At 40.8% G+C, this 27,535-nt stretch overlaps 1 protein-coding gene across 2 annotated transcripts; it reads left to right on the forward strand.

Annotated features, from left to right (window-relative positions):
* LOC140367782 (alpha-2-macroglobulin) lies at window positions 1-26,833 on the forward strand. 2 transcript variants are annotated; one of them, XM_072454442.1, is made up of 36 exons: window positions 1-113; window positions 2,351-2,531; window positions 4,122-4,278; window positions 7,592-7,644; window positions 8,239-8,259; window positions 8,822-8,990; window positions 9,097-9,181; window positions 9,509-9,626; window positions 9,705-9,819; window positions 9,905-10,014; window positions 10,357-10,509; window positions 11,166-11,402; window positions 11,634-11,697; window positions 11,873-12,018; window positions 12,322-12,471; window positions 13,644-13,850; window positions 14,517-14,601; window positions 14,781-14,913; window positions 15,602-15,827; window positions 16,856-16,982; window positions 17,750-17,871; window positions 18,212-18,263; window positions 18,353-18,436; window positions 18,515-18,691; window positions 18,792-18,873; window positions 20,703-20,859; window positions 21,873-21,947; window positions 22,427-22,592; window positions 23,035-23,231; window positions 23,716-23,931; window positions 24,225-24,343; window positions 24,487-24,577; window positions 24,680-24,748; window positions 25,532-25,637; window positions 25,717-25,758; window positions 26,248-26,833. In XM_072454442.1, exons 1-36 carry the CDS (start codon window positions 25-27, stop codon window positions 26,268-26,270), a joined length of 4,404 nt encoding a protein of 1,467 aa, XP_072310543.1. In that variant the 5' UTR covers window positions 1-24; the 3' UTR covers window positions 26,271-26,833. The 2 variants fall into 2 exon arrangements, with proteins under 2 accessions (XP_072310543.1, XP_072310553.1); XM_072454452.1 differs by lacking the exon at window positions 14,781-14,913 and having other exon boundaries at window positions 14,517-14,731.
* Window positions 26,834-27,535: the final 702 nt, after the last annotated feature.

A 27,535-nucleotide genomic window follows, 5' to 3' on the forward strand; every position in this document is an offset into this window, starting at 1 on the left:
CGACGAACCCGAACAACCGCGGACATGGCACCTGCCTGGACCCGGGTTCTGGCGCTCGTCGTCGCCGCGTCCGCGCTGTTACAGGCGGCGACCGCAGCCAGCATCAACGACACGTGAGTGCGAGATCCGGGGAAGTTCAGATGCAAGTCCGGGTTTGACTATTGTGCGTGGTGGTGGTGGTGATGGTGGTGGTGGTGGTGGTGGTGGTGATGGTGGTGGTGGTGGTGGTGGTGATGATGGTTGTTGTGGTGATGGTGGTGGTGATGATGATGGTGTTATGGTGATGGTGGTGGTGGTGGTGGTGGTGGTGGTGGTGATGATGATGATGATGGTGGTGTTATGGTGGTTATGGTGGTGGTGGTGATGATGATGATGGTGTTATGGTGATGGTGGTGATGATGGTGGTGGTGGTGGTGATGATGATGGTGTGATGGTGGTGGTGGTGGTGATGGTGGTGGTGATGATGGTGTTTTGGTGGTGGTGATGGTGGTTATGGTGGTGATGGTTGTGATGATGGTGGTGATGGTGATGATTATGGTGGTGGTGATGATGATGATGATGATGATGGTGTTATGGTGGTGATGATTATGATGGTGTTATGGTGGTTATGGTGGTGGTGATGATGATGATGATGATGGTGTTATGGTGATGGTGGTGATGATTATGATGGTGTTATGGTGGTTATGGTGGTGGTGATGATGGTGGTTATGGTGATGACAATGATGATGGTGATGGTGGTGGTGATGATGATGATGATGGTGTTATGTGATGGTGGTGATGATTATGATGGTGTTATGGTGGTTATGGTGGTGGTGGTGATGATGATGATGATTATGATGGTGTTATGGTGGTTATGGTGATGACGATGATGATGGTGGTGGTTATGGTGATGATGATGGTGGTGATGGTGTTATGGTGATGGTGGTGATGATTATGATGGTGTTATGGTGGTTATGGTGGTGGTGGTGATGATGATGGTGTTATGGTGATGGTGGTGATGATTATGATTGTGTTATGGTGGTTATGGTGGTGGTGATGATGATGGTGTTATGGTGGTTATGGTGATGACGATGATGATGGTGATGGTGGTGGTTATGGTGATGATGATGGTGGTGATGGTGTTATGGTGGTTATGGTGGTGGTGATGATGGTGGTGATGGTGGTGGTGATGATGGTGATGGTGGTGGTTATGGTGATGATGATGGTGGTGATGGTGTTATGGTGGTTATGGTGGTGGTGATGATGGTGGTGATGGTGGTGGTGATGATGGTGATGGTGCCAGTGGTGTAAGGGCATCAGCTGCATCCCCTTGTGGACGCTGCAGTCCCTTCTGCTCTTATGCAATCTGTGAATGTGCACTTTCAGTTTAAATGTGGTGTTGGACATTAGCATACATGACATTCTTGGTGAAGGCCAAACTGAAGGAGTTGATGCATCATGTTGCAGCTGTTTGGACCATTGACTGTTTGGACACACTATAGGTTTTTGCACAGTAGGAACCTTTTTCAGTTCCTTTTTAACCCCGCCCCATCAAGTTCATGTACAACACTGCCTTTGTGAGATTTGTTTTTCATTAATTCTCTTAGACAAACTTAACTGATCTACAAGAGAAATGACTTGGACACTGTAGCTCCAGTGTCACTAGTGGTGATGGTGGTGATAAATTTCATAATAGTTCAGTTAATAATCTATAATTAGTGATTTAACTGTCCCACACTAAACTGATACATGTTAAAGCCAGTTGTCCACTTCCTGCCACTGTCGCTGTGTAAATGTGAGCAAGGGGACTGGGTGGTTCCTCTGACTGAATAGGGACTGGGGAAACATAGGGCTTTAGTCCTTGGTACTGTTATTGATGCAGCCTGGTTAAAAATCTTCTCTGAGCATGAATCTTTGCATGACCCAAATGCCTTTCAGAGAGGAGCATGTAGCTGTCCAGTCAAAGAAGTTTCATCATCACATTTTCTCTGAGGCAAAAACTGCATCAGCATTCTCCACAGCATCACCAAAACTCAATTAAATGTGTCCTTTAGTTCTCATTGGCAGTGGACGGCCTGTGCGTGCCAACCAGGCTCCAACAAAACCTCAAACACTAATCAGCAGAGGGCCTGCGGCTCCACATAATGGTTATTTAAAATCTGCTCATGCCGTAGCAGATGACCGTACCTCTCTCAACACTCTCAAACTAAACTTTGTTCATCATGATTTTTATTGTTTTCTATATGGCCCCTGTATACACTTGTACAAAACCATAGGGCACTATTTTTCGGTAATAATCTGCAGGATTGGTGTTCAAAAAGGGGAAGATGTTGCGATATATGAACTGTCTGTTCTACTGTCCTTCCTGTAGGATATTTGCTGTGACGGTGAGTTCTCGGCTCAAAGCAGCCGCTCCGCAGACATTATGTGTCCAGGTCCATGGGCCCTCAGAGCGTGTGGTTCTGACTGTGGCTCTAGAGCTGGAGTCCAGCAGCAGCACTCTGCTGGAGGAGACCACTGAAGAGGACTTCTACCGCTGTATCACCTTTCAGGTATGACTCAACTCTGGGAACTCTCAGATACATACACAACTATAATGATTTGGATTCACTTTCCAAAAACAACAAGTAAATGGGGTATAATACATCTCTATTATGTATTTACCAAAACCATGGTCTATAATTTCATCTAATTGTACAGATTTTGGCTTGATTATGAAGCGTTGAATTGGCTTTCACAGAACCAGTGCTGACAAAACTAAATGATTGTGTGTAAATTGCAGCTCTGGTTTCCGTCAGACCACTGCACGCTGTTATGCAACTTACGGTACATGCACCTTGATGCCAAACGACCCACCGACCCCAATCACTCTGTGACAATAGCAGTGTGTGTGGACGTCCTGCTGCTCCTCTGGCATTTGTCAATAGTCCACAATGAGAGCTTTCTGCCAGAGGCCAAACATGTACCTGCATTCCTCTGGACTGCAGCCTCCACTGCCCCAAACTCAGCCCCAGCTCTGCCCAAAACCACAGCGTTTGGGACTGGCTCCAACATCCCTTATGTAATTGCCACTCCATTAAGAAAACATGTGCTATACAAGTATGAGCACTTTTCCAAATTAACCTTAAGCGATGGAGTGGGACTAATGTAACTTTAAATGGATATACAGCCAGATGGAACTGTGCAATATAACAGAAAATTGCCTGTTTCCAGTATGTTGAGTTGTGCTGTATGTGTGAAATCTGAGTGTTTCCCAGCATCACATATGACAACACAGACCGCCTATTGAACTAAAGGACAATATTTGATTCATTTTAAATAAATACAAATATTTAGACAGAGGAAACCCAATGAGGGAAACGTTTTGTCAACAAATACAGTACATCCAGATAAAATGTAAACAAAGCATTTTAAAAAACATTCAACAAAACAATCAATAAAATTAAGTAATGCTGCATAATAACACACTTACACATACAATATTGGATACAATACATTTATTTTTTATTGTTTTTTGACGTTTTGTTATACACTGTTTTTGTCATAAAAATGGCCGTTTGTATGTGTTTTAGAGTCTGCATAATCTAGTTATGGATAACAATTATCAAAATACAACTACACTTATTTTTAAAAATACGACTGTTTGATTAATTGGTGAAGCTCTACTCTGTACTAATTTCTGCACCAAAATTATGCTTAAAAGGTGACATTGTACTAGTTGTTATATAAAACAGATTTTTCAGTATTGGTACTTGTTTAAAGATAAAACATTTCAGAATCCATTTAAATATAAAAAAAAAATTCAGAATCTATTTAAATATGAAACAATAATTCAGAATCCCTTTTAAATATATAATTTTTTTTTAAACATTTCAAAATCCATTTAAATATATGTATTTTAAAAAAATCAGAATCCATTTAAATATAAAATAAACATTTCAGAATCCATTTAAATATAAAATAAACATTTCAGAATCCATTTAAATATAAAAAAAACTAAAATATTTCCGAATCCATTTAGATATTAAAAACATTTCAAAGTCCATTTATTTCCTTTTTGTGTAAACTCTCTTTGCAGTCATTACATTACACGTTGCTCTTGACAGGTGACAGGCCTTTCCTTTCCTTTCCTTTCGTTGCAGGCCCCAGTTGTTCCCAGAAAAACAGTAGCATCTTTCAACGTCACTATTCAAGGCGAGAGCGGCACGCTGAGCAAAAAGGCCAAAGTACTGATCGAACCCGCTACGTTCATTCACATCATTCAGACTGACAAACCCATCTACAAACCAGGCCAGACCGGTATGTGACTCCGCACACGCGCACACGCACACGCACACGCACACACACACACACAGTCCACTAATGGTTTAAATGGCAGCAAAGGGGAAGCGTCGCTGCTGCTTCTTCTCTGCACTGCTCAGAAATTCCGCTGCATTTGCACTATTTTGGACTACTTTACAAAATCTGCATAATGCTGATTCTCAACTTGACAACTTTAGGAATTATATCTATATTCAGCAGTTAGGCAGGGAGCAGTTCCTCAACAGATTCTGTGTGTGTTTGTAAATCAAGAAAGCTTTTTTAACAAAGCAATATATATATATAAAAAAATGCATCCATCTCTTGCTTGGAGGGAGCAGTATTTTGGCATGTTATTCTGCATGACTTGATCACTGAAAAACAGAGGAAATGACCTACTAATTGGGAGTTTTCAGCTAAAATGCATGCATGCTGATTGTAAAATAATCTCAAATTATAATGAACACAGATAGCAATTTCTGTGGGGTCAATAATGTTTTTTTTTTGTATACAATTGTAGTAACACCTGTTTTGCTTAGCTCAATATCAAATTACTTAAGGTTAATTTATGGATTTATATGGAAGACTAAGGCCAGTTTAATCTAGTAGTATTCACTATTGATGAAATTAAAACATTTAAAAAACATAAAAATACAGCAAATCGAAACAAAGCGCGGCCAGTCCTAGTGCTACTTATGGATCTTACTTCCAGTGTAACAGGCTGTAGAGTAGTATATCCATCCATTAAAGGGGCCTAGGCTCAATTATTCAGAGGTAGGACGATATCAAAATTATTAGGATTATTGTGAGGAAAAACATCACAGTTTAATGATCATTCACCAAACACCAGTAAAATACTTTTTTCTCTCATTCAAATGGTCTCAGACATCAATTCCTTTAGTATGTGACCAGCGTTTTGAAATAAGTATAATAATAATAAATATAGCCGCAAGCGGCAATGATCGGCCCTCGCCACGCCGCCGCCACGCCGCCGCCACACCGCCGCCACGCCGCAAGAGGAGGGGGCGCTAACGCGCCCCAATTGTCCTTTTATTACGCCTACTGCTGAATCTGTGACGCTGTCACATCTTCTCCCCTTTGTTTTACCATCAAAAAGCAATTTTATTTTGAATTCTTGGCAAAATGTGCGGCTTTGCCGCACAGACACCGTGACTCTTTGAATGAAAATGTGGATAACTTTTGATGGTCTTGAAGATGAGTCTCACCAAATTTCAGGTTAATAGGGCTGACGCCCTGGGAGGAGTTTGTGAAAGTCTAAAGTGTAAACATGTTCTGGCGATTTCCCCATTGGAATAACATGAAAGGTTTCGGTCATCGTTACGGCAACGCCATAACAATTATGACATGAGTCATTGACTTTTTTGATGGGGATGCTAAAATTGAGTTGTGTGTCAAATTTCATATAATTTCGCAAAACTAAACATTTAACCTCCATATAAAATCTGTAGGGGGCGCTGTGGCGCCAAATGAATTTATTTCACTTCAAGTAGGTTTAGGGCAAAGAGTTTAACAACTGATTCTAATTTGACGCAATTCGGACTTTATCTGCGCAAACGGCAGAAATTTTAAATATGGGAGATTTCTGAAATTCTAGCTACAGTTTGCGGCTTCGCCGCACAGAGACCGTGAGAGGTATCAATGTAATTTGGATAACTTTTGATGTCCCACTCCTCAGTAGCATTTTCACCAAATTTCAGCTTTTTAGGGCCAACGCCCTGGGAGGAGTTCGTAAAAGTACGACGTTTGGAAAAACTCCGAAGTCATGTTTAGCCATTTTTGAAGCAATATGGCCGACATTTGGTTGGGCGGACGGCGTTGCCGTAATAATATTTTTTACTTCTCTTGTCACCATCTACCTCTGCGCCAAATTTCATGATTCTACGATCAGATTTTTTTTGGGTCATTTCCCATCTCTCAATGCATTTTTGGTACATTTGGGGGCGCTGACGCGCCAATTTTTTTAATTTTAGAAAAGGGAAATAGCCAGAATGTAGAGAGGCATGATTTTTAGAGGCGTGCAAATTTTTGTGACTTTTCGTCAATGTTCACTGGGTGAAAAATAGGGGGGTTGGTCCCGAGAAGAAGAAGAAGAAGAAGAAAGAAGGAAAGAATAATATTCCGATGCGAAAACAATGTTTCCCATTTTTCAAATATCATAAACTATACATTTTCGGAAAGCGCTCGCGCTTTCCTACCTCATGGTGTGGGTCCCTGGTCACTGACGGGTACTTTCGATAATTTTGAGTGGGCTCCGCCCACTTTGTGTTTTTGGCCCTCTATACAGTAATAATGTTCAATTTTTGCCTTACATGCTTATATGCACGGAACATGCAAGAGATGGGGAACGTATTCGTGAGCTACTTAGCGCAAATGAGTGCTTTATATGGGGATGACGACCGCTTCGCGGTCGTCATCCCAATGTAAAGTGCTCGTTTAGTGCGAACTTTTGCACGGGCTTCGCCCGTTTACAACGGTAATGTTCCATTTTCCTACAACTAATTAGTATGCATGGGGCGTGCATGAGTGGAGGAGTGCGTTAGTGAGTGTTTGGAAGTGGGCGAGCGCTTCGCGCTCGATTTTGTGCGCACTACGTGCGCACTTTCGCAGCCGTGCTTCGCACGGCCTTACGAGATTAATAGGCCTCTCGCCAGCTTGTGGCGCTCGGGCCTAATAATACCGTAATATGCAACTAACAGCCAGATATACACGCTATTTACTTTCTAGTTTATTCAGGAGTATGGATTGGATTTATTTTTATTCTAAATTGGTCACAATTATTAGTTTTTAGTCCATACGATTTATATTGTGACCTGAATGATCAACGTTTATTGATTTTATACTTTTATATTAGGGTCTAAGTGAGATCATACTTTCCCAGAGCAGATTACACTCCCATGATATCAGTAAAGTTCACCTTTGTCAGGTGACTTAAGGTTAAGCTCGAACCTGGGATGTCTAATCTGTTCGATAGATTAAAATAATTCTTTATCTGCGGACAGAGCACAGCGGTCTCATTTTATTACAGCTGCTTTTACAGTAAACTGATCACAATTGTAATAATTTATTTAGTTTAAAATGTAAATAAAAGCAATATTTGATATCTTGAAAACAATGATATTATCTAATTATTGTCTACAGTATCTATTTATATATATTGCCCACCTCTTAAGTGATCTCGGGCGTCAAAGGTGTTTCATTCCGTCGACACATTTTATGATATTTGTTTCTTGTTACTGTAATAAAATGAAACCTTTTATATTTTTAAATTAATGCTTTGTTTTATTCTTTTCAGTCAAATTCAGAATCACGTCCCTAGATGCCAACTTTATTCCTGTGAAACGAGTGGTAAGTTTATTTCCTACATGTATTTTGCAGCGCTCATAATAACTCTTAGGTTATATTTAAAATGACCGATGTTTGTACTGTAATCACACTACCCCTTTTTGTCTCAGATATAAAAATAAGTAAGTAAAACTCTGCAGTCCCATTCTTCTGCTGTTTTCTTTTGCCCCTGAATGTGTGTGTCTATAATACACTTGAACTAAGCAAATACAGTAAGTACGAGCCTTTTTTTAGGACAGGCAGTTTATGCTCAAGTCTTTACGGTCAAAGTTTGTGGACTGCAGCGCGGTGTGTGTGAGGTGCATTGAATTGAGGAGCTGGGTCTATTTTGGTTCAAAGAGTGGGAGGCGAGCGAGGGCCTGTTTGTTGGTTTTTGAGGAGAGAGTGGGTGTGCGGCGCCGCGTGGACTCCTGTGATAAACTGCTGTCAGAGTTCATTTGGCACACAGCACATCTGACCCAAACATCTGAATCAATACCAGCTCTGGGCCTTTTCCACCCAGGACCGCCGACACGAGCGCAACCGCTGCACGCCGCTAATCACATGCCAACTATCGATATGTCCCAAAGAGTAATGTGATGTTTGTTTCTCTTTCAGTATAAAGTGATCGAGCTCGAGGTAAGCCGCCATTTCATCATGTTTTTGGCTGTGGAAAACGGAGCAGGTTGTCTTTAGATTTGCCTACATCACACTGACTGGATAAATACTGTAAGTAGGAGTAACTAACTGGGAGCAAGTCGAAGCCAAGACTTTAGGCTACGAAGAAATGCATTTAAGCTGGATACTTGACTATAATTAAGTAACATGTATATATTTAAAAGTTATTGTGAAATTACATCATGGCCTCCTGGTTCGCGTGTAGCCGTAGATACAATACAACGTGTTCTGAAATCTGCAGAACACCACTAAAGAACACATTTGACACTTTTTTTCTGGTATTTAGTAGCTTTTTAACAATAACTGCAATATTGTGATAGTGTATTGTTAAAAGTCTCTCAATAATATTATGGGCTGTCACAATATAATGAATTATAATCTCCATTTGGGTGCATTCATTGTTTGGTTGCATCATAATGGACCATGATCCAACATTTCAAGTGCAGGCAACAGGAAGAAATTACTGTTTTTAAGCACTTTGATTTCATCTGATCTTGTACTTTATACTTGCTGTTGTGTTTAGGACCCCAGCACGAATCGCATTGCTCAGTGGCTCAACAAGGCCATCGATGGGGGCATCCTGGATCTTTCACACCCAATAATCCCCGAGGCAGCGCAGGGCACGTACACCATCAGCGCCACCACTGAGCAGGGCGAGCAAGTGCAGCACAACTTTGACATAAAGGAATACGGTTGGTGGTTGTTTTAATTGGATCAAACGTGAAATGTGAAAGGATCCGCACAGAGACGGGAGAATGGAATGAGTTCTAACTGTTGTGTTGATGCTGATTATTTCAGTTTTGCCTAAATATGAGGTGAAAGTCCAGCTGCCCAACATAATCAGCATCTTGGATACAGAGGCCAACTTTAAAGTCTGTGGAAAGTGAGTATACCAATTACAATTTTGAATGTCTATATTATAAAAAAACAAAACCAACAGAAAAGATGGAGCAAACAGAATAAGACCGGAGACAGCGAGTGAAAAGACTAACTCAAAAGGACATTTTAAATAAACGTCAAGTATCCGATCCCATTCGTCCATGTTTACGTTCAAAATAAAGGTACATTTTTCCATTGAATGTATGACCAAAGTTAGTCCAGTCCAGTCCTTGACAGTCGGCTCTGTCCCTGTGATCATGTTATATATCTATACATTGCGTCACACTTGATCATGATTATTGCCAGCTTATAATGCCATCGCTTTGTGCAGATACACTTATGGAAAACCCGTGGTTGGGTCTGTTAAAGCAGTGTTTTGTCGAAGAGCATTTCGAGGATATTGGTATTCCGGCAACAACCAGGACGTGTGCAAAACCTTCCAGCTCACAGTAAGTATCACCGATGAATCTAAAGAACTGATGCGCCAATGGTGGTGTGTGTGATTGTAAATTTGTATTATTCTTTAGACGGACAAAAGCGGTTGCACGTCTCAAACTGTGGATCTGTCCGAGTTCTTCCTGAATAAGAGCGGGTATCATGACAACTTTCAACTGGAGGCGGAATTGCAGGAGTTTGGCACTGGTATTGTAATCCATTTTATTTTTAAATCAGTTCCACGTGTTCATTTGAAGCCGTTTGCCGATCAATCCTGTTACCTCGGGTTTAGGGGTGACTCTGAAAGGCAGCGCCCGGACCAGCTTCACCAACGACATCAGGACGGTCACTTTTGAGGATGAACCTGCATCGTACAAACCCGGCATTGCCTTTGAAGGAAAGGTATGAATTATATTACACTTTTAAATGTTTGAATGTCAGAACCACCTGCTATGTTCATATTGTACATATTGTAGAGAAATATATTATTAAACTACATATTCTAAAAGATTACTTGTAGTATAAAGGATGAAAATAGTGCATACACTTTAAATCTGTCTTTGATGATTGCCCATTCATCAAAAAATAATGAATACAATAAAAATGTCATGTAATTTGGCATGTCAACAATTAAGATCCCCTCTGGACCTCTGAAAGTGTCTTGGTGCACCTTTACGACATGGTTAAAATGTCTATTACCTGACTGTGTTGTTAAATATATTTTGTTTTCCACTCGTATTCCAGGTCAAAGTGGTTGGTCCTGATTCTAAGCCTGTTGCTAATGAGAAAGTGTACCTGAAAGCAAGCGAAGCAAACCTGACTCTCATCACGGACCACAAGGGCATGGCCTCCTTCTCCCTGGACACGACCCTCTGGAAGGACTCTGTTACTGTTCACGTGAGTGCGCGCTCTGCACTTCTGAACCATTCCTATTTATTTGTATTCATGTATTATAGGGACAGTGTATATTGACCGTATAATATGCCAGAGTTGGCCAAGAGGCTAGTTTTAATCTGTAGTCCTTTTTCCAGCTGTACATAAGGCACACTGGCAAGAGATTATGGTTAGAATACAGAATACAGAATACATCTATAAAAAAAATAAAAAAATCTGTGAGAAGCAAAAATAAGTAATTAACATAAGAATGGTCATTGTAAAAATCGTTGTAAAATGGTGATATTTCTTCTCACAGTTATTGTACCGATAAAGAAGAGATATTATGTTTTTTTCTGGTATTTAGTGTCAAACTATAACATGCATAGATTATTATTTTACATTTTGTTCATTGCAAAGCACAGTATTAGTAATATCAGACTCCCTATGCCCAGCGGCGGCATGAGCGCAGGTAAAGGCACGAAAAATTATTAAAAACCTCTAAAAGCTGATTTTTAGTCGCTTGTTTTATTGTTAAAATGTAGTTATGTGACAATGACAATAGAAGGACAACTTTAATTTAACTAAAGATGTGAAAACCTGCCATATAAAATGGTTAAAAGCTCATAAGATTCAACGTTTTCTTCTTTTAAATAACGTTTACCGTATTTGTTTCACAGGCATCTTCCTTGGAGCCAGGGAAGAAGGAGGTGTACGTCCACACCCTGCGCACACCACACTACCGGTCTGCCATTTGTGTAGTCTCAGCTTTTTACTCCAAAAGCAGCAGTTTTCTGAAAATCAAGCAAAACGAAGGCAAGTTTCGCTGCAACAAAGAGGCCACGGTTCGAGCCGAGTACATCATCCAAGGAAAGGAGCTGAAGGAGGGACAGGAAACGCTCGACTTCTTTTACCTGGTGAGAAATGTGTGATCACAGCTGCTGGCACGGTCTTCTGGTGAATTAATAACAAAACTAGAGCCATTTCTACAAGCGTTATTTAGAATATATTTCAAATGGAATTGTTTTATATTTCTGGGGAAGGATAATGTTAACTTAAAGAATGGAAAAACAAGGAGTTTCTTTAAACACGTCTGGGTTATGTCAAGAGCACATATTTAAGTGTCTCTTCTTTGTGCTGTTTTGCAGGTGATGTCCAAAGGCTCTATTGTCCAGCATGATCATATATCCGAGGCAGTGAAAAAAGATATGGGTAATAACATCACTTATTTTCTTAAAAGAATGACCATATCATTCAAAGTGATTAGTTTGCACCATGTACTCCTTGGTGTTTTAGTTTTGTCTGTCAGAGATTGAAAACCTGTTGAAAAAGATACTAGCAATGCAAATAAAAAAGTGCTTGTTCTTGGGTGTGTTTTTTCTCCAAGTGAACAAAGGAGAGTTGACCATTCCCCTGCGTCAGGTGATCGAGTTGGCGCCCATCGCCCAGGTGCTGGTGTACACTGTGATGCCCAGTGGAGAAGCTGTGGCCGACAGCAAGGACTTCCCCGTTCAGCTTTGTCTCAGTAATAAGGTATCACTGACTACACCACTGGTTCTCAACCGTTTTCCCCGCGCGACCCCCATAATAACAATCGTTGGCATTCATGACCCCCGACATAAAAAGTAGGCCCAATGCTCATGTTAATTTTATTTTGAAGATTTAAACCTAGAAAAATGACTTTGGTCGGCCGGCCATCAAATAATAATCTGGGGACCCCCTGAAATCCTTTTGCGACCCCCCAGCAGCAGATTTTTCAGATGTCAAAATATATATATATATCTTTTTATGAAAACACCAAACCTCTGAAAGTAATGATTCCTCTCTGTTCTCCAGGTTTCTCTGAAGTTTGCTTCACTGCAGCAGCTTCCAGCGGAGAAGACCACCCTGACGCTGCAGGCCCACCCTGACTCGCTGTGCTCAGTCCGGGCCATTGACCAGAGCGTCCTCTTGCTCAAGTCTGGGGTGGAGCTCACTGTGGACTACGTACGCAATCCATACTATTCTTATAAACCTTTTTAAAGTGCTTTGGATAAGTTGGCTTGATTTTTTTCCCCCTTTTAAATCTGCATTGACCCAAACCGAAGATTTAAGTTACATTTCTAGATGTTGGAACACATTGTTGGGGTAATCCTTCATTTGTCCAGGAGCGTTCATGTAGAAAAAGATTCAGTTGTTCAGTCATCTTTGGACTTTCATCCAAATGTCATCGTCAATCTGCGGAGCGATCCTACTCTGCGCTGCGTAAGCCCTGCCCACTGGGAGGAGCCTTGTGATGGTAGCCTGTCCTGTTTAACTATTTGTTTTTCGTTGTCTGTGAAATTAATCTTTTTTGTTACTCTCCATGTAATGGTCCATATAAATCGTATCGTTAGCTGGTCGCAGCTCACTCATCGCTGATGAGTACCTGGTTAGCATCAGAATGGCCAGGGGTGACTGCCTGAAGATTGAGCCTTAATCCTCCATTTCTGATTAAAGAGGGTTTTTCTTTTATAACAAAACTGGTCTCCTTAACTCTTCTTCAAAACTACCTCTTCTCCTGCTTAGTATCTTCACCTCACTGTCTTCGATAGAGTGGTTAGTGGTTTTAAGATGAAGATGCACGGCGCTCTGCGGTCCTGAATTTGCATGTCTTCTGTGCTGATAGAGCCTCTTGTGCAGTGGCTGTTTAGTCTCTCCTATGTAACGCTCTTTACAACTTTCCTCACTGCACTGGACTGAATAAACTACATTAGTCTGTTTCTGAGTAGGCATCTTGTTCTTAGGGTGAACCAGTTTTTGTCTTAAAGTGTTGCCTTTTTGTAGTTTTTCATCCCGTCCAGACACTCAAGGGATGGCGACTCCATTCCTTCTTGGTTCTGTTTCCCATTCGTCCTGCTTTTTGGCTCTTTTAACTTTGTTGAGAGCCCAGGCGGGCAACCACAGGCTGAGAGAGCATTCTGGACATGTTTCCCCCCTTCCTCTTACCCTCTGAGCTTATGGGCTGGTGGAAAACAGTGTCCAGATGACTACAACTGAATCTTTTTGAACGCATTGTATTTTATGTCAGACATGGGGTGAAGACGTTTCGACTCTCATCCAAGAGTCATTGTCAATTGGACTTTACATACTACATAATTTCTCTCTATTTTTATTCAATGCTTATTGTTTTTGCTCAGGTGTACGACCAGCTGCCCTTCCAGAAGCTCTCTGGATATCCATATGAGGCAGAGGACCATGAGCCGTATCCGTGTTTCCCAATGCCCATCCCTGAGGTGATCGAGGAGCCGGAGCTGGAGGTGGAGGTGGATTCCGGGAGTCGGAAGAAACGCTCATTTTATTTTGGACCGGTCCATCACAAGGACGACGTCTACAGCATCTTTAAAGTAAAAACATCTAAATATTGCCAGTCGTTATCAGGGGTCGGTGTGCCAGTTCCACCAGTGTGCGTCGCAAAACACAATTCTCTAGTTATGCTGAGGAGAAGACAGCGATAGATTTAAAAATATTGGATGGACAAGATTACCATTTAATGCATTTGAAGATGAAATGCCCTTTATTGATTTGTTCTAGAAGTTGCCACTATATTATTGGGAAATGTTTATCAAAATGGCTACTTTGCAAACCATGTAATAATTGATAAGAAAAGCTGCATTAAGAGTTGAGAAAAGTTGTAGGTTGATAATTTAGCACTGTGTGACTACTTTTTATTATTAATTACACTATTTTAAATCCTCTGCTTATTAAAATAAATGCATATTATAAATCTATTGCAACACATTATATCAAGTTTTATATTATTCTTCAAATATTTATCACGCGTGTGTGTTCTCCATTTCAGGGCACATTCAGCTGCAAGTTTGAGTTCTTTTTATATTAATTACTTTACTTTTATAGCTGGTATACTTTTTATTCCAATTTGATGTGTCTCCAAACAATAATTGCAATAATGTCTTTAAATATAGTCCTCACCAATGACAGAAATGCAAAGTATAGTATTTAAGATGGAGATGTCGTAGTTTGATGCGTGTGATGTCCTGCTTGTCTTCCAGGAAATAGGAGTCAAGATCGTGACCAACTCCGATGTGAAGAAGCCGTTCGATTGTCGCGAACGGCTCTACACGATGTACTATGATGGTATGGCAGAATATGACATGGCATTTGACGCAGATGAAGCGACGGCAGGCGCAGCCCAAGTGTCAAAAACCAAAGAGACCGTTAGAACGTACTTCCCTGAGACCTGGATGTGGGAGCTGGTCTCAGTCGGGTAAGTGCTGGTGCTAATGCTGTTTTCCTTTTATTTATGTTGTTCTTAGATGTGCTAGATTCTCCAGTCCCCATGGCCTTTAACACGATGAACGCTGAGGCTCTCGCAAAAGACGAGCAAAAAAAGGAGACCGTGAGAAGTTTCTTCCCTGAAACCTGGATCTGGGACCTGGTGCCTGTGGGGTAATAATCTGATATAAATAGAAAAGAGAGACAACACTAATTCTAAAAGAGTCATCCCTTTTAAACCACCCATGACAGTTTATAATATACTTGTACTTGAATCATTTGTCTAGGGATGTCACATATTTTAATGTTTTTAAACACGCATCACTCTTTTACAATGAATTATGACATAACCAAACAACAGTGAAATCCTTAATTAACTTTCATTCACATTTATTTAATCACCATTTAGGTTTGTGGCCAGTTTTATGATGTCAATGCGACACAAACAGCCGGATAAAAAAGGGTAACACTTTTTATTAACTACACTGTTTATAAAGCATAAACAAAGACTTAAAAATGAACAAATGGTTTACTAAACAGACTTAGTAACAACTTAATTATGTTGTTCCTGAGCTTAACTATTTCTTCTTAGTCTTTGATCATGCTTTATTAAGGTTAATTAAGGTGTAGTTATATAAAGTGGTACCTAAAAATGCACTTAACATTGTTTTTTAGTCCTTACGATTATATTATTGTATCCATTATGACCGGAATAATCATGATTATCTATTAGTCAAATAATCTTGACATCCTTAAATTCGATGGTACTTTTTTCTGACCTTAGTCCACCTCTGTTCTTCTCATGTTTCTGACTCCGTGCGACCTTTCACTATGTCCTTGCGATGGTCCGTCTCTTGTACAGGCCGAGTGGCTCTGTGAACGTGGAGAAGACCGTCCCGGACACCATCACCAAATGGGCGGCCGGCGCGTTCTGTGTGTCGTCCGCGGGGCTCGGCATCGCCCCCAACACGGCCCTCACCGCCTTCCAGCCGTTCTTCGTCAGTCTCACGCTGCCCTACTCCGTCATCAGAGGAGAAGTGTTCACGCTCAGAGCCACGGTCTTCAACTATCTCTCCAAGTGCATCATGGTACAAGTCTCTCTTACTACGTTATGATTCATGCATTATTGAGGAGATTATTGGGTAAACATAAACACTGGTCAACTTGTCAAGCAAATATTTTCTATAGTACATTCACATTTTTTTGAATACTTATCAACCAAACCAAAGGTTAAAATATTGTATTATTTATAAAAATTGTATTATTGATCAAAAACAGAAATTGTCTAAAAAAAAAAAAAGATCTTGTCAAAATACAATTAAGACTAGATTTAAAGTAGACTTGTCATGATTAGTCGATTAAGTGTTGCATCTCTATTATTTAGGTCAAAATATAATATAATATGTAAATACTTAAAAATAATATTTACTAAATAAAAGACATTTCAATCATATTTATCCAAAACATTAAATATAAATGTAAAGTGTTTAAATTTAAATTCATAAAGCCATTATTTAATGAAGTTATCCCTCACAAAGCTGGTCATATAACTGAGGAGTACTAACATGTTAGACGATGGGGCATGAAAGAAAATTAAAGATCTCACGGCGTTTCCCTGGTCATTTGCTTGTTTATGGTTTCAATAATTGTGAATAATTGTTAAATCATGTTTCTTCACAAAATCACCTTTACACAAAAATGTGCCATCCTCAGGCTGCTCTGAAACTCATATCCCTGCTCATAGTACAAAGGGTACAAAGAGACGCAACTCAAACGTGTAAAGGTGCTGGTATTTATAATGAGTCATAGATGCCCACGTTAGTTACTGGACCCTCTACAGCTCAGATGTGAACACGTTACACACTGTGACAGGCCTAAACGTGTGTGGCATTCAATGTGACACGGGGCGAAGTTAAAGTCTAATTTAAGTCATTCTAGATCAGTGTCGTGGTTTGGACTGTACAAAATAATTACTATAAGATACTATAATTATCCATATATGTGATTATTACTAAAAAACACCCAAAAAATATTATACATCTTTTTTTAATATTGTCTCATTACGATTTGAGAACTATTGTGCTCTGTAATAAAACTGATGCTTGGTTATTTTTAGGTGAAGGTGAAGCTGGCTGAATCAGACCAGTTCACCTTTAAACCCTGTGACAGCTGCCACTACACTGTGTGTTTGTGCGCAGAAGAGAGCTCCACCTTCTCCTGGGTCGTCACGCCAACCACCCTGGGTAAGGTCCAATTTAGAATATTTTTTCTGCTTTTTAAACTTCCACTTCTTAAGGGTTGTGAGGCATTTGTATTAATTTTCCAGACGAAGCCAACAATCAGTGCATTACTGTTAAATAACTGTCAAAGTGGGATGCAGACATTTGGACAGTTTGTTTTTTTGTTTTGTTTCTTAAAATGAAATGTCTTAACTAAATTAATTCACCCTAGTTTAGCAACATAATTACCTATGATCTATTCACATAACGTTTATTATCATAGTCACTTAATGTTTTCTTCTAAGTCTTGAATGATTTAATTTGGATTCACAGTTTTTGTGGCTCTCAGTGACAAACAGAAGTGAGAAGAAGAGAGAAACTAATGAACCCTTATTACAAGGCTCTGACAGCTGGGTTTGCTTCGGGCCATGTAAAAGTGAAGCAGTTGTTCTTAATGGTGTGGGCTCCATCAGTGGGATGAGTACAGGCTTCTCTAACGCCCCTCACAGCTCTGCTGACAATCACTTGTACTAACAAGTCAGGTAGTCTCTCTGACGAAACAGCGGGAAAGCTCTCCCCCATGGCCCCATCTGTATGTGTCCTCTGTGTGAGATGGAGTGAAGGCGGTGAGGGGGGAGGCCAATAATAAGGCAACAAATGGGGATTAATGAGGCCCAATGAGCTGGGAACAGGAGGAAGGAAAACACAGGAGCAGCTGGAGATGTTCAGGGAGTTGCTTGGTGCACAGAATGTGACAGTCACAGCTCTAATACATTGACCGTGTCCCACAGGTGAGGTGAGCATCAGGGTCAGCGCAGAGGCCCTTAAAACAGACCTCTTGTGTGGGAACGAGGTGGCTACTGTCCCAGAGATGGGCCAGATCGACACTGTGGTCCGCACGCTGCTGGTGCAGGTCAGTGCTCACACACGATGTGTACACATACGATGTGTACACATACGATGTGTACACACACGACTGTACACACACGACTGTACACACACGATGTGTACACACACGATGCTACCACAGGGAGCTGTACTCTGTGAACACAGTGAAATGAAGTAATTACATATTTGCAGATGTACATAAAATTACTACAGATAGTTAAATTACAGCAGATAATTAAATAACCATAAGATGGTTATACAATTTGGCTTTCATCTTATTTCTTACTTAACTTAAATTTATCAATTTGAATATTAACTTTGAATGTCAGTAGTAAAGTGATTATTATTTAACATTTGTTCTCCAGGCTGAAGGAACACCCCAGATGGTGAGCCACAATGCACTGCTGTGTCCTGCAGGTGAGTGTCATCTTCTACTACTCACTGCTAATGTAATGGTACACTTTTGATTAGTGTGTTTCTTTCTATAATACTTTGTCTTGTTGCAGAGGGTCCGGTGGAGAAGAAGATCTCCCTCATGATGCCTGAGATGTTTGTGGCTGGATCGGCCAGAGCCTCAGTCTCAGTTCTGGGTTTGTAACTCCACATTTCCCTCTTTATGCGTCAATATCAGTCAAAAGAAAGCTAATGTTGTGGTCTCTCATCTGTAGGTGATCTGATGGGCCGGGCCATGAAGAACCTGGACAAACTGCTGGCCATGCCGTACGGCTGTGGGGAGCAGAACATGGTGCTGTTTGCTCCAAACATTTTCATCCTGAACTACCTGAAGAGCACCAACCAGCTCACCAAAGACATTCTGGACAGAGCGACACAGTTCCTACAGTCAGGTCAGTGTGCACATATGCACAGAGGGCACATTTCAGGTGGTCACAGCTTTAGCAGTGGAGAGTTAGTGTTAATATGTGCTATTATTGTTCATATGTGCAGGATATCAGAGGGAGCTCACCTACAAACATCTCGACGGTTCATACAGCGCCTTCGGAAAATCTGACCAGTCCGGAAACACATGGTCAGTGACTTACACTGAAAACAGCCAGGGATTACTCATGATCAGAATAATAGCGCATCAGTTTTAAAAGCGCTTTTCTAAGTTCAATTCAATTCATTTTATTTTTGTAACTCCCAAAATCACAGATTAAACAATGTTCATAGGGACTTGGCAATGTCCCAGCATCCCGTGTCCTTAGACAAATGTCCCTAGCTTCCTTGTCCTAAGACCCTCCTTCTCGGCCAGGAAAAATTACAAAAGGTCCTTGAGAAAAAGTAGAAACCTGGAGGAGTTCCACTGTGAAGGAGAGATCTGACTCCCTCAGACGGACAGGAGAGAGACAGTGGAGCTGGAACCGCTCAGGAGGAGAACCAGTTCCTCCAGGAAGATGAAGAACGGTCCATATGGAGTAGAGACCGCTTCTCCAGGGACTCGAGGAGCATCTGGGTCCACAGGTCATCGACGTGCCTGTCCCACTCCCGGCGGCAAAGTGGGAGAAGAAAGTGAATTGAATATTTTTACTTGGCAGTGGTAAACTTCTGCTAATCTGTAGCCAGAGCTGCCCCGGGGTAGACTGACCGAAGTGTGGCTGCCAATCTGTGGCCAATAACTCCTACAACACTGAAGAATTAATTGGTAATTGGTATTCTACAGGGTTAAGGAGGTTTTGCATGTTTTCACCCTCTGCCTTTCCCGCTCATATAATGTAGGAAGGGCATCTGATGTGAAACGCACACATTGTAAACACTACATTTGTTCATATTAGTGCCTAAAACTACACTAATCCTACTCACAGTCGTCTTTAGTCTGCACAGTTTTGAACACAAATGGAGAATGAACGATATTTCTGATGGCATAACTTGCATCACTTGTTGCCCAACATTTAAAAGCATTTATTTAGGGCAGCGCTGTGTGTATTTTCAAGCTTTTAATCTCACACTTTTTTCTTTTTTTTTTTTTTGATTAGAGGAAAAGAATGGTGTCCCCTCAGCTGTCTGGCACCGGCGCACGTCCCAATACATCCAAATACATCCAAATACGCTGCCAAAATGTGAATATTTGAATTGAATGGGCTTAAAATCGCAGCCTCCGGGGAATTATCTACCCCTCTGCTCTTTATTAGACGCCACTGGGCAGTTTGGCAGGTACAGAAGCTGCGTAGGTGTGTGTAAAGCAGAGGAAAACTAGGACTATTCAGGTTTAAATAATGTTCCAGTGCCAACAGGAGATTGTGCAAATTGCCACATATAATATTGGCTTTGTTTAGAAAAGACAATGGAGGCATTTAGACACATGAAAGTAGCGTAGAGAAAAAAATGTAGAATCTGGGTTTAAAGGTGCGCTATGTGACTTTTCTGATGGTCCTGTTTGTTATAATGGCAGTTTGGTGATGTTTAAACCGCTCCAGGGTTTTGAGCAGAGCTGTTTTGAAATTGTAACTGTACAAAATATTTTCTTCCTTTTTTAGACATAGAATAGACATATGAGATACATTTTTTTCTATTAAAATCGTGTACTAAAATTTTTTAATAATGCTGAAAATTGTTATACAAACTCTTTTTCTGTTTCCTGTTTTGTTCCCCAAGGCTCGGACAAAGTCTCTGTTTCTGCTGTTTGTGTCAACCTGTGACGTCAAACTTAACAATCCCATAATGCAACAGGAGTCCTATTACTGCACAAAACACTAGAATTCTTATCGGGAGTTTGCAGGGCGATGGCATGAGCAGCATCGACGATCACGTGGAGAGAAGTCTAATCAAACACCATTGTATCTCTTGGCGTCACTGGAAACACCGCCGTTTCAAAGACGTCCTGACTCCATTATGTCATTTCTACGTGTGACCTCACAGGCTCACCTCTTTTGTGATGAAATCCTTTGGAGGAGCTCGACCGTACATTTTCGTCCAGCCAAAACACATCGCAGAGGCCAAGAAGTGGCTGTCGCGTCACCAGCGCCCGGACGGCTGCATCGCCTCCGTCGGCAAACTCTTCAACAACGGCATGAAGGTATTCCTCCGCTTCAAATATCACCTGCGTCTTAAAGGTGGCGTGCCTGACTTTGGTCTTGTGAATGTAGTTTTTCCTCCAGAGAGCTGAATGTGTTGTAAAGTGGCACAAAATCAGACCGCTGTGCGCCATCTGCGTGTAATAACGACTGCTTTTCACTTTGCCGTCTGAAAACTGTCGCACGTGATCAAAAATGTATGCAATTTTGAATAATAACGATGCGCCAAAGGGTTTGTGAGAGCTTGGAATTAGTTAGATTTAAAAACAGTCTTCCTCCTTTTGCAGCTTGAGATAAGATTGTCAAAAGTTTGTCTAGAGGAATGTTTTTTTTCTCGCCAAAGCAGAATGTTGTGACATGAATAATTAGTAGAGAAAAGGCTGAGCTCTGGTGGACGTCGCCTCAGGCCTAAAGACAAACAACACAGACTCGCTGATAATTGGCCGGTCCCGACTAACGATGCCTGATAAAGGAAATGTGAGCCGGGCCGCAGCAACATGACTTCAAAAAGTGGGAGGAATTAGTCCTCGTGTGGCTCTGATGGCGAGATTAGACCCCTGCGGCTGCGTTCACACACCGCATATTGAAATTTGAACTAAACTGGACCTAAAAAACAGCAGTACAATGCGTCGCAAAAGTATTTACGTCTCAGTATCAGTGTCAAATGTTGTAATCGATATCGTGACAAACTAATTACATCATGAAATAACACCACCAATGTACTCGATCTGACAAAAAGTAACTGTCTTTATGATGAAATGTCATGATTTTCTTTATTCAGTCTAAACTAGAATTGATTTAGTCGTGGTTTTGTCTCTGTTCAGTTTTTATTTTGACAGTTTGACGAATACTTTAGCATTAACCGTGCAACGCTGATCTAAAACGCGGAACTAAACTTGGGCTCAACCAGGATGAATCGGGAATAAAATGGCCTCAAAGCAGGACAAGTGTGAACGCAGTCGATAATAAAGTGAAGTGAAGTGTTTTTATGAATGTCTTTTTATTGTTGTTTTAGGGGGGAATCAGTGACGACGTGTCCCTCACGGCCTACATCACGGCCGCGCTGCTGGAGCTGGAAATATCTGTGACCGTAAGTAAAGTAGTAGTAATCTGTAATCTGTACACGTATTCTTCTACATTTTCTATTCTCTGATTTGATTTTTTTTACTACATTGCCTTTTCCAGCGATGAACGATGCTGCCACTGATCAAGCCTTTTGTCCCGGTGTAAAACATGTTAATAGCCTTTATTCAGCAGTAAATAATGTATACATGTTTAATTATACATATGTAATTAATATAAATGGCGGGTATAATTATTGTATAACACGTCTGTTGTTTACATCAATTTACATGAGCTTATTATTGACAAAATAACAAACTCAAACATGTTTTATCCTTCTATTACATCACTTTCCATTCTATTGTTTTGATCTGGGAAGTTTAAAACGGTCAAATTGTGGTTGTTAAATATTGCTAGTAGTTATAGGGTTAGATTTTTTGGGATGAAGAAAAGGTATCATCTTCTATTCTTGACATGTTTCTGCTCGTCCTCCTTTGCTCTGGCCAGGACCCCCTGGTGCTGAGGTGCCTCGGGTGCCTCCAGGGGGCGCTGAAGGATCAAATGGACAACCTCTACACCGCCGCGCTGCTGTCCTACACCTTTACTCTGGCGGGAGACCAGGAAACCAGGGCCAAACTCATCACATACCTGCACCAGAAATCCAAGATGGAAGGTGAGAAGAATAGAGCCGTTTCGAAAGCAGCTCGTCGTATTAAAAAAAGTCTGAACGCAGAAAACGATGACCGCAAATGCCTTTTTTTGGACAGTTAATCAAGCAGGTCAGATTTAGACACAAATATTTTTTTGTGTTGATCACGAAAAAAAGAAAACATCTGGCAAAACTGTTCGTAAAGAAAATATCCAATCTTTTTCTTTTAGTTGCATCCAATTTACAAATCTTTGTACTTAAATTTGCCGAGAACGTTAAACCTCTTTAATTCAGATTTCTGTCTCTGAAATGTATGGAATTTGGGTCATTTTGAGTTCTTATTGATATGTTAAAAGAAGGGACTGGCCAAGGACTATGTGACAAACGCACATGGCGACTGTAATACATATTTATACTGAATGTAGAAGGACAGTTATGAGTGTTTAACGTGCCGTTTGATTGGCAGGTGGGACGCGGTACTGGGACAGAGCAGGAGCTTCAGGGAAAGGCCTGGACTCTCTGGAGGTGGAGATGACGTCTTACGTTCTTTTGGCTCTGATCTCTGGACCCGCTCTGCCAGATTTTGGTCTGGACTACAGTTCCAGTATCGTCCGCTGGCTGGCGCAGCAGCAGAACCCGTACGGCGGCTTCGCCTCCACACAGGTGAACCGCCTTTCCACGCCAACTTTATCTAGTCATTAAAATGTGCTATAAAAACTGTTTATAAAGTGATGCACATAATAGCAAAATGAAAATATTTAGCTCCTACAAGTCAGCAGAAATAACTTCAAACAAATGGACAAGGTCAGAACAATAAAAATGAAAAATATATTTAGATTATTTTATCAAATTTTGTGCTTGTATTCAATCTTTTTTCAATCCAAGAAAACAAAACTAATAGAAAACACGTCAACATGACCCTTAAACTGAACTGAAAGAGAAGCAGATGAAGCATTTTCTAAAAACCAGATGTAAATTGGCCATATTTTTTCAGTTTGAGACAGTCCAAAGCCTGTGTTAAGTGCAGAGGAATACACTGGGAGGGCATCAGGCGTAATATGTATTTGCAAATTGCTGCACACGAGGGGGAAGATGTTTTTGTTCCAACAATGCCGTGTTTTCCTAACCTTCTCTTGGGGCTCTTCAGGACACTGTGGTGGCCCTTCAAGCACTGGCCAAGTATGGCGCTGCCACCTACAGTGAGCAGGGCAGTACTGCAGTGAAGGTGACGTCTCTGGGAGGCCTGAGCACAGACTTCACTGTGGACCAGTCCAACCGCCTGCTGTACCAGGAGGAGAACCTGCCCGAGGTGCCCGGGGAGTACACCGTGAGGGCCGAGGGGCAGAGCTGCGTGCTGACTCAGGTAAATATCAGCACATTATTACCTTTTAGAGTCAACGTTACAGAGGAAGAGCCTGTAGTAAGAAATGAGAAGAAACTAGCAGAAAGTTCACAAATGTTCAAACAATTGTGTAAGGGACTTTTTTTATCATTATTATTTATTTTTTATTATTAGCTATTTTTATTGTTATTGTTGCGACGATGAGGATGATGATTATTATTATGGTACAATAATTTTGAACATAAATGATGGTGGCCACTGCCTAACAGTTTGAGAAGGACAAACACAAATGCTCAGTACTGTTGTGTTGACAGATCTCCATGCACTACAACATCCCTCCTCCTCCAGACTTCTCTGCATTCAACATTTCCACTTCCACAATGTCCAAATGTAACGTCAGCAGACCACAGCTCATCCTCTTTGTGAATGTCAGGTATGGTCTTTTATTGTTTTATTGTTCATTACTCCATCATTATGTTAAAGGTTTGGTGCATCATTCCAGTTGTAAAAGCAGTCCTCAGATTAGCTGTGACGCTCCATGAAAAGATCCAAGTTCTTCCTGTTTTGTGCTTTCAGATATCAGGGCCGCAGGGAGGAGACTAACATGGTCATCATCAACATCAAACTGTTGTCTGGATACGTCCTGGACAAGAGCTCTCTGGACATGGTGAGATATCCATATCCTGTTGTCACGTGAACATTATTATAAAATGTCTTTAAAAATATTCTTCTCCATAGATTAAGCTATGTTTTGTTCTTTCCTTGTCAGATGAAGGGCGACCAGTCCGTGAAGCGAGTGGATGTAGATGAAGGATTCATTAACATCTACTTAGACGGGGTAAGGCAAATATTCCACACAGACATTGTTCTGGTGTAGTTCTACGTAGTAACTACTCTTCCAAATGATTACTAAAGGTAGACTGTGTAACATTTCTCATGTGGTGGTCCCTCCACCAAAAATGTTACATAGTGAAGCTTTAAGTACAAATTAGGTAGTTTCACACTTCAACTATTCGGGTTGTAAAAAAGCCTTTTATTTGAGCAGTGGTTTTCTCAGTCCAATGTGCAGTAAATAAAAGACTGTGGCAGAAGACCAGCTCCTTCAGCCGCTCTCGGAGCAGCTTCTGCCACATTCTCTCATTTACATTTTTAAAGGAATAGGAAAAGGCTGACCTACTTCACCGCTCAGTCCAGAGTGAAGTCAAAGCTTGTAGGCTGTTTGAATAAATGTGGCAGAGCTGCTGTTTGAAACCTTCATCTTCTCCTGCCTCTGTTTGTGTAGTTCAGCACGTCTGTGCTGCTCAGACAGCGCCTCATCCCCTGTGTAGCCACAGGTGAAAGAAAAGACCCCGTGTTAGCTCCAGGGAATCAATCGTGTGAGAGTGCGTATCCAAACAGCTCTGTTAGCTTGAAGCACACGGTCATGGAAACGAGTTTGTTGGTCAGAGTTGGGAGTGAATGATGAAGGCTGCATTTGAACAGGAACCGATCCAAAGTGAAGTAGACTTAATAGACCTAAGCTCCATGGAGAAAACACTCTATAAATGTATGTTGATGTGATAAAAGGTAAAAGTAGTTACTGATGTCTAGTGTTGACCAGACGTGTGCCTTGTATTTGCAGCTGAAACAGGACAAGATGAGGATTTACAGCGTGACGATTGAGCAGGACCAGGCTGTGAGGAACCTCAAACCCGCCGTGGTCAAAGTCTATGATTACTACCAGACGAGTGCGACCTTCACTCATTTTAACATCTCTTTTTATTTACTATTAGTGCAACGTTCACTGGTTCTGTTCTATTTTCACAGGTGATGAAGCCGTCACTGAATACACGTCCCCTTGTGCAGAAAGTACGTGTTGGTAAACTGTACTTGCATTTAGCTCGTCGTTACTGAAATGAAGAGAAGTAATTCATGTTGTCCTTTAGTCAATTAATAGTGTCGACTCATTTTATTAAGATTTAAATGGATTTATAGGGACCACAGTTACATTGTTTTGGAAGTGACTGGACCATTCACACTTATCTGTATCTATAGTATATTTTGTGCTAGATTATTTATTTTTTTAGCTTTATTTATCAATCAATTATTCATGAATCTGCTACAGTTTAATTATGAATCAATCTGCTACAGTTTAGTACAATGAGCTGGCATAATCAAGCTCCTTCACGCTATAGAAACAAGATATTATTACATGTATTCTTGCTAGTCTGTCTATGGAGGGTGCAGGCAAAGCAATAACATCTCCATGGAGACGAGCAGGGGGCGGAGCCTCTAACGGAAACGTCACGCACCTTTAACCCGCTTTTACAATTTTTTTTTGTTTCCTTTTCTTTTCAGCCGACAGTGTGAATGAATTGTAACGTCCTCGTGGGAGAATCAACACCGTCTACAATGAAGTAATCACTGTCGTCAACAACAACAACAACAACCCATCTCAAACATTTGGTTTTGTCATTTTTAATTTGAGAGATGTCATTTTTTTATATTTGCCTAAGCGTTCAATGTGTATGTAGTATTGTTTAATGTCTTGATTCTAAACCCACGTTTGTCAAGTTAAAATCTCCTCCTTCAACACTGGAACCATCACATTTTATTTTTCTAACCCGTTTTTACAAAAGAAACACAGTCGTTTTGTTTTTTCTTCTTCTCCATAAGTTTTTTAATAGATTTCACCAAATCCATTTCTCTTTGTGTGAGAGTGACGCCCGACACGTACAAGTACCGAACACAGTATGGTCCGAGTTGTAAAACGCAGCTTCTACAGTAAATTCCTGCAAACATCCATTGTTACTGCGTGCTAGGTGAGTTTCTGTGCGTCTTCTGCTGTACCGGTAAAAAAAAAAAAGTAGATACATCACTACCATTTACAATTTGAAATGTAACGTGACAATAAATTTTCTAAAATGACAAAAATAAGTAAAAATTGTACTTTTTTTTTTTTTTTTACAATATCATTTCATTTTTATAGTAAGATATTCATTCAGGCAACCTCTTCTTTACAGTATATTATTATTTTTCCTCTTTTCACATAGATAACAATAGCACTACATACGTACACACAGCCTCGCCAGTGTCCAGCGTTTGGTTTGCACACATTTCGACGTTCAAAATGGAGGCAAGGGAGATGCAATATATATATATATATATTAAGATCTCTTCACTAGTGTCTTTTGTCACTATCTCAGGCACAACAACCATAAATTACTTTATAACACATGAAACCAAACAACAGTTCCACATGCGCCAAAATATCACAGCGTAAAGTCTTCCAAATCAACATTTCTTTTACATACAAACGGTGAATAATAGTTTGAGTCTCGTCAATCGTTTGTCCAATCCCTGGTCATGCGCTCAGGCCTCAATTTGAAAGTTTAGAAATGTACTTCAACCATAATTTACTACAAAACCCATTCAACATCCACCACTGAACGGCACTCACCACGTACTTTATTCACTGGGCAATTTCAAGGCACAGTTCTGGGTTGCATTAGTTCTTATACTGTATAGTTTTAAGTCTTCTGTGGTCCTCTGTCGGACAGTGTAGCGCCCTCTTGTGGCAGTGTCGATCTGTTGTCCAGGGGCATGGTCAAAGTCAGTGCTTCTCAAACTGTTGTACGCGGGTAGT

This window comes from Eucyclogobius newberryi, unplaced genomic scaffold (assembly GCF_026437365.1).
Source record: "Eucyclogobius newberryi isolate DKJ021-1_F unplaced genomic scaffold, fEucNew1.0.hap1 SCAF_10, whole genome shotgun sequence".
NCBI classification, from domain to species: domain Eukaryota; kingdom Metazoa; phylum Chordata; class Actinopteri; order Gobiiformes; family Gobiidae; genus Eucyclogobius; species Eucyclogobius newberryi.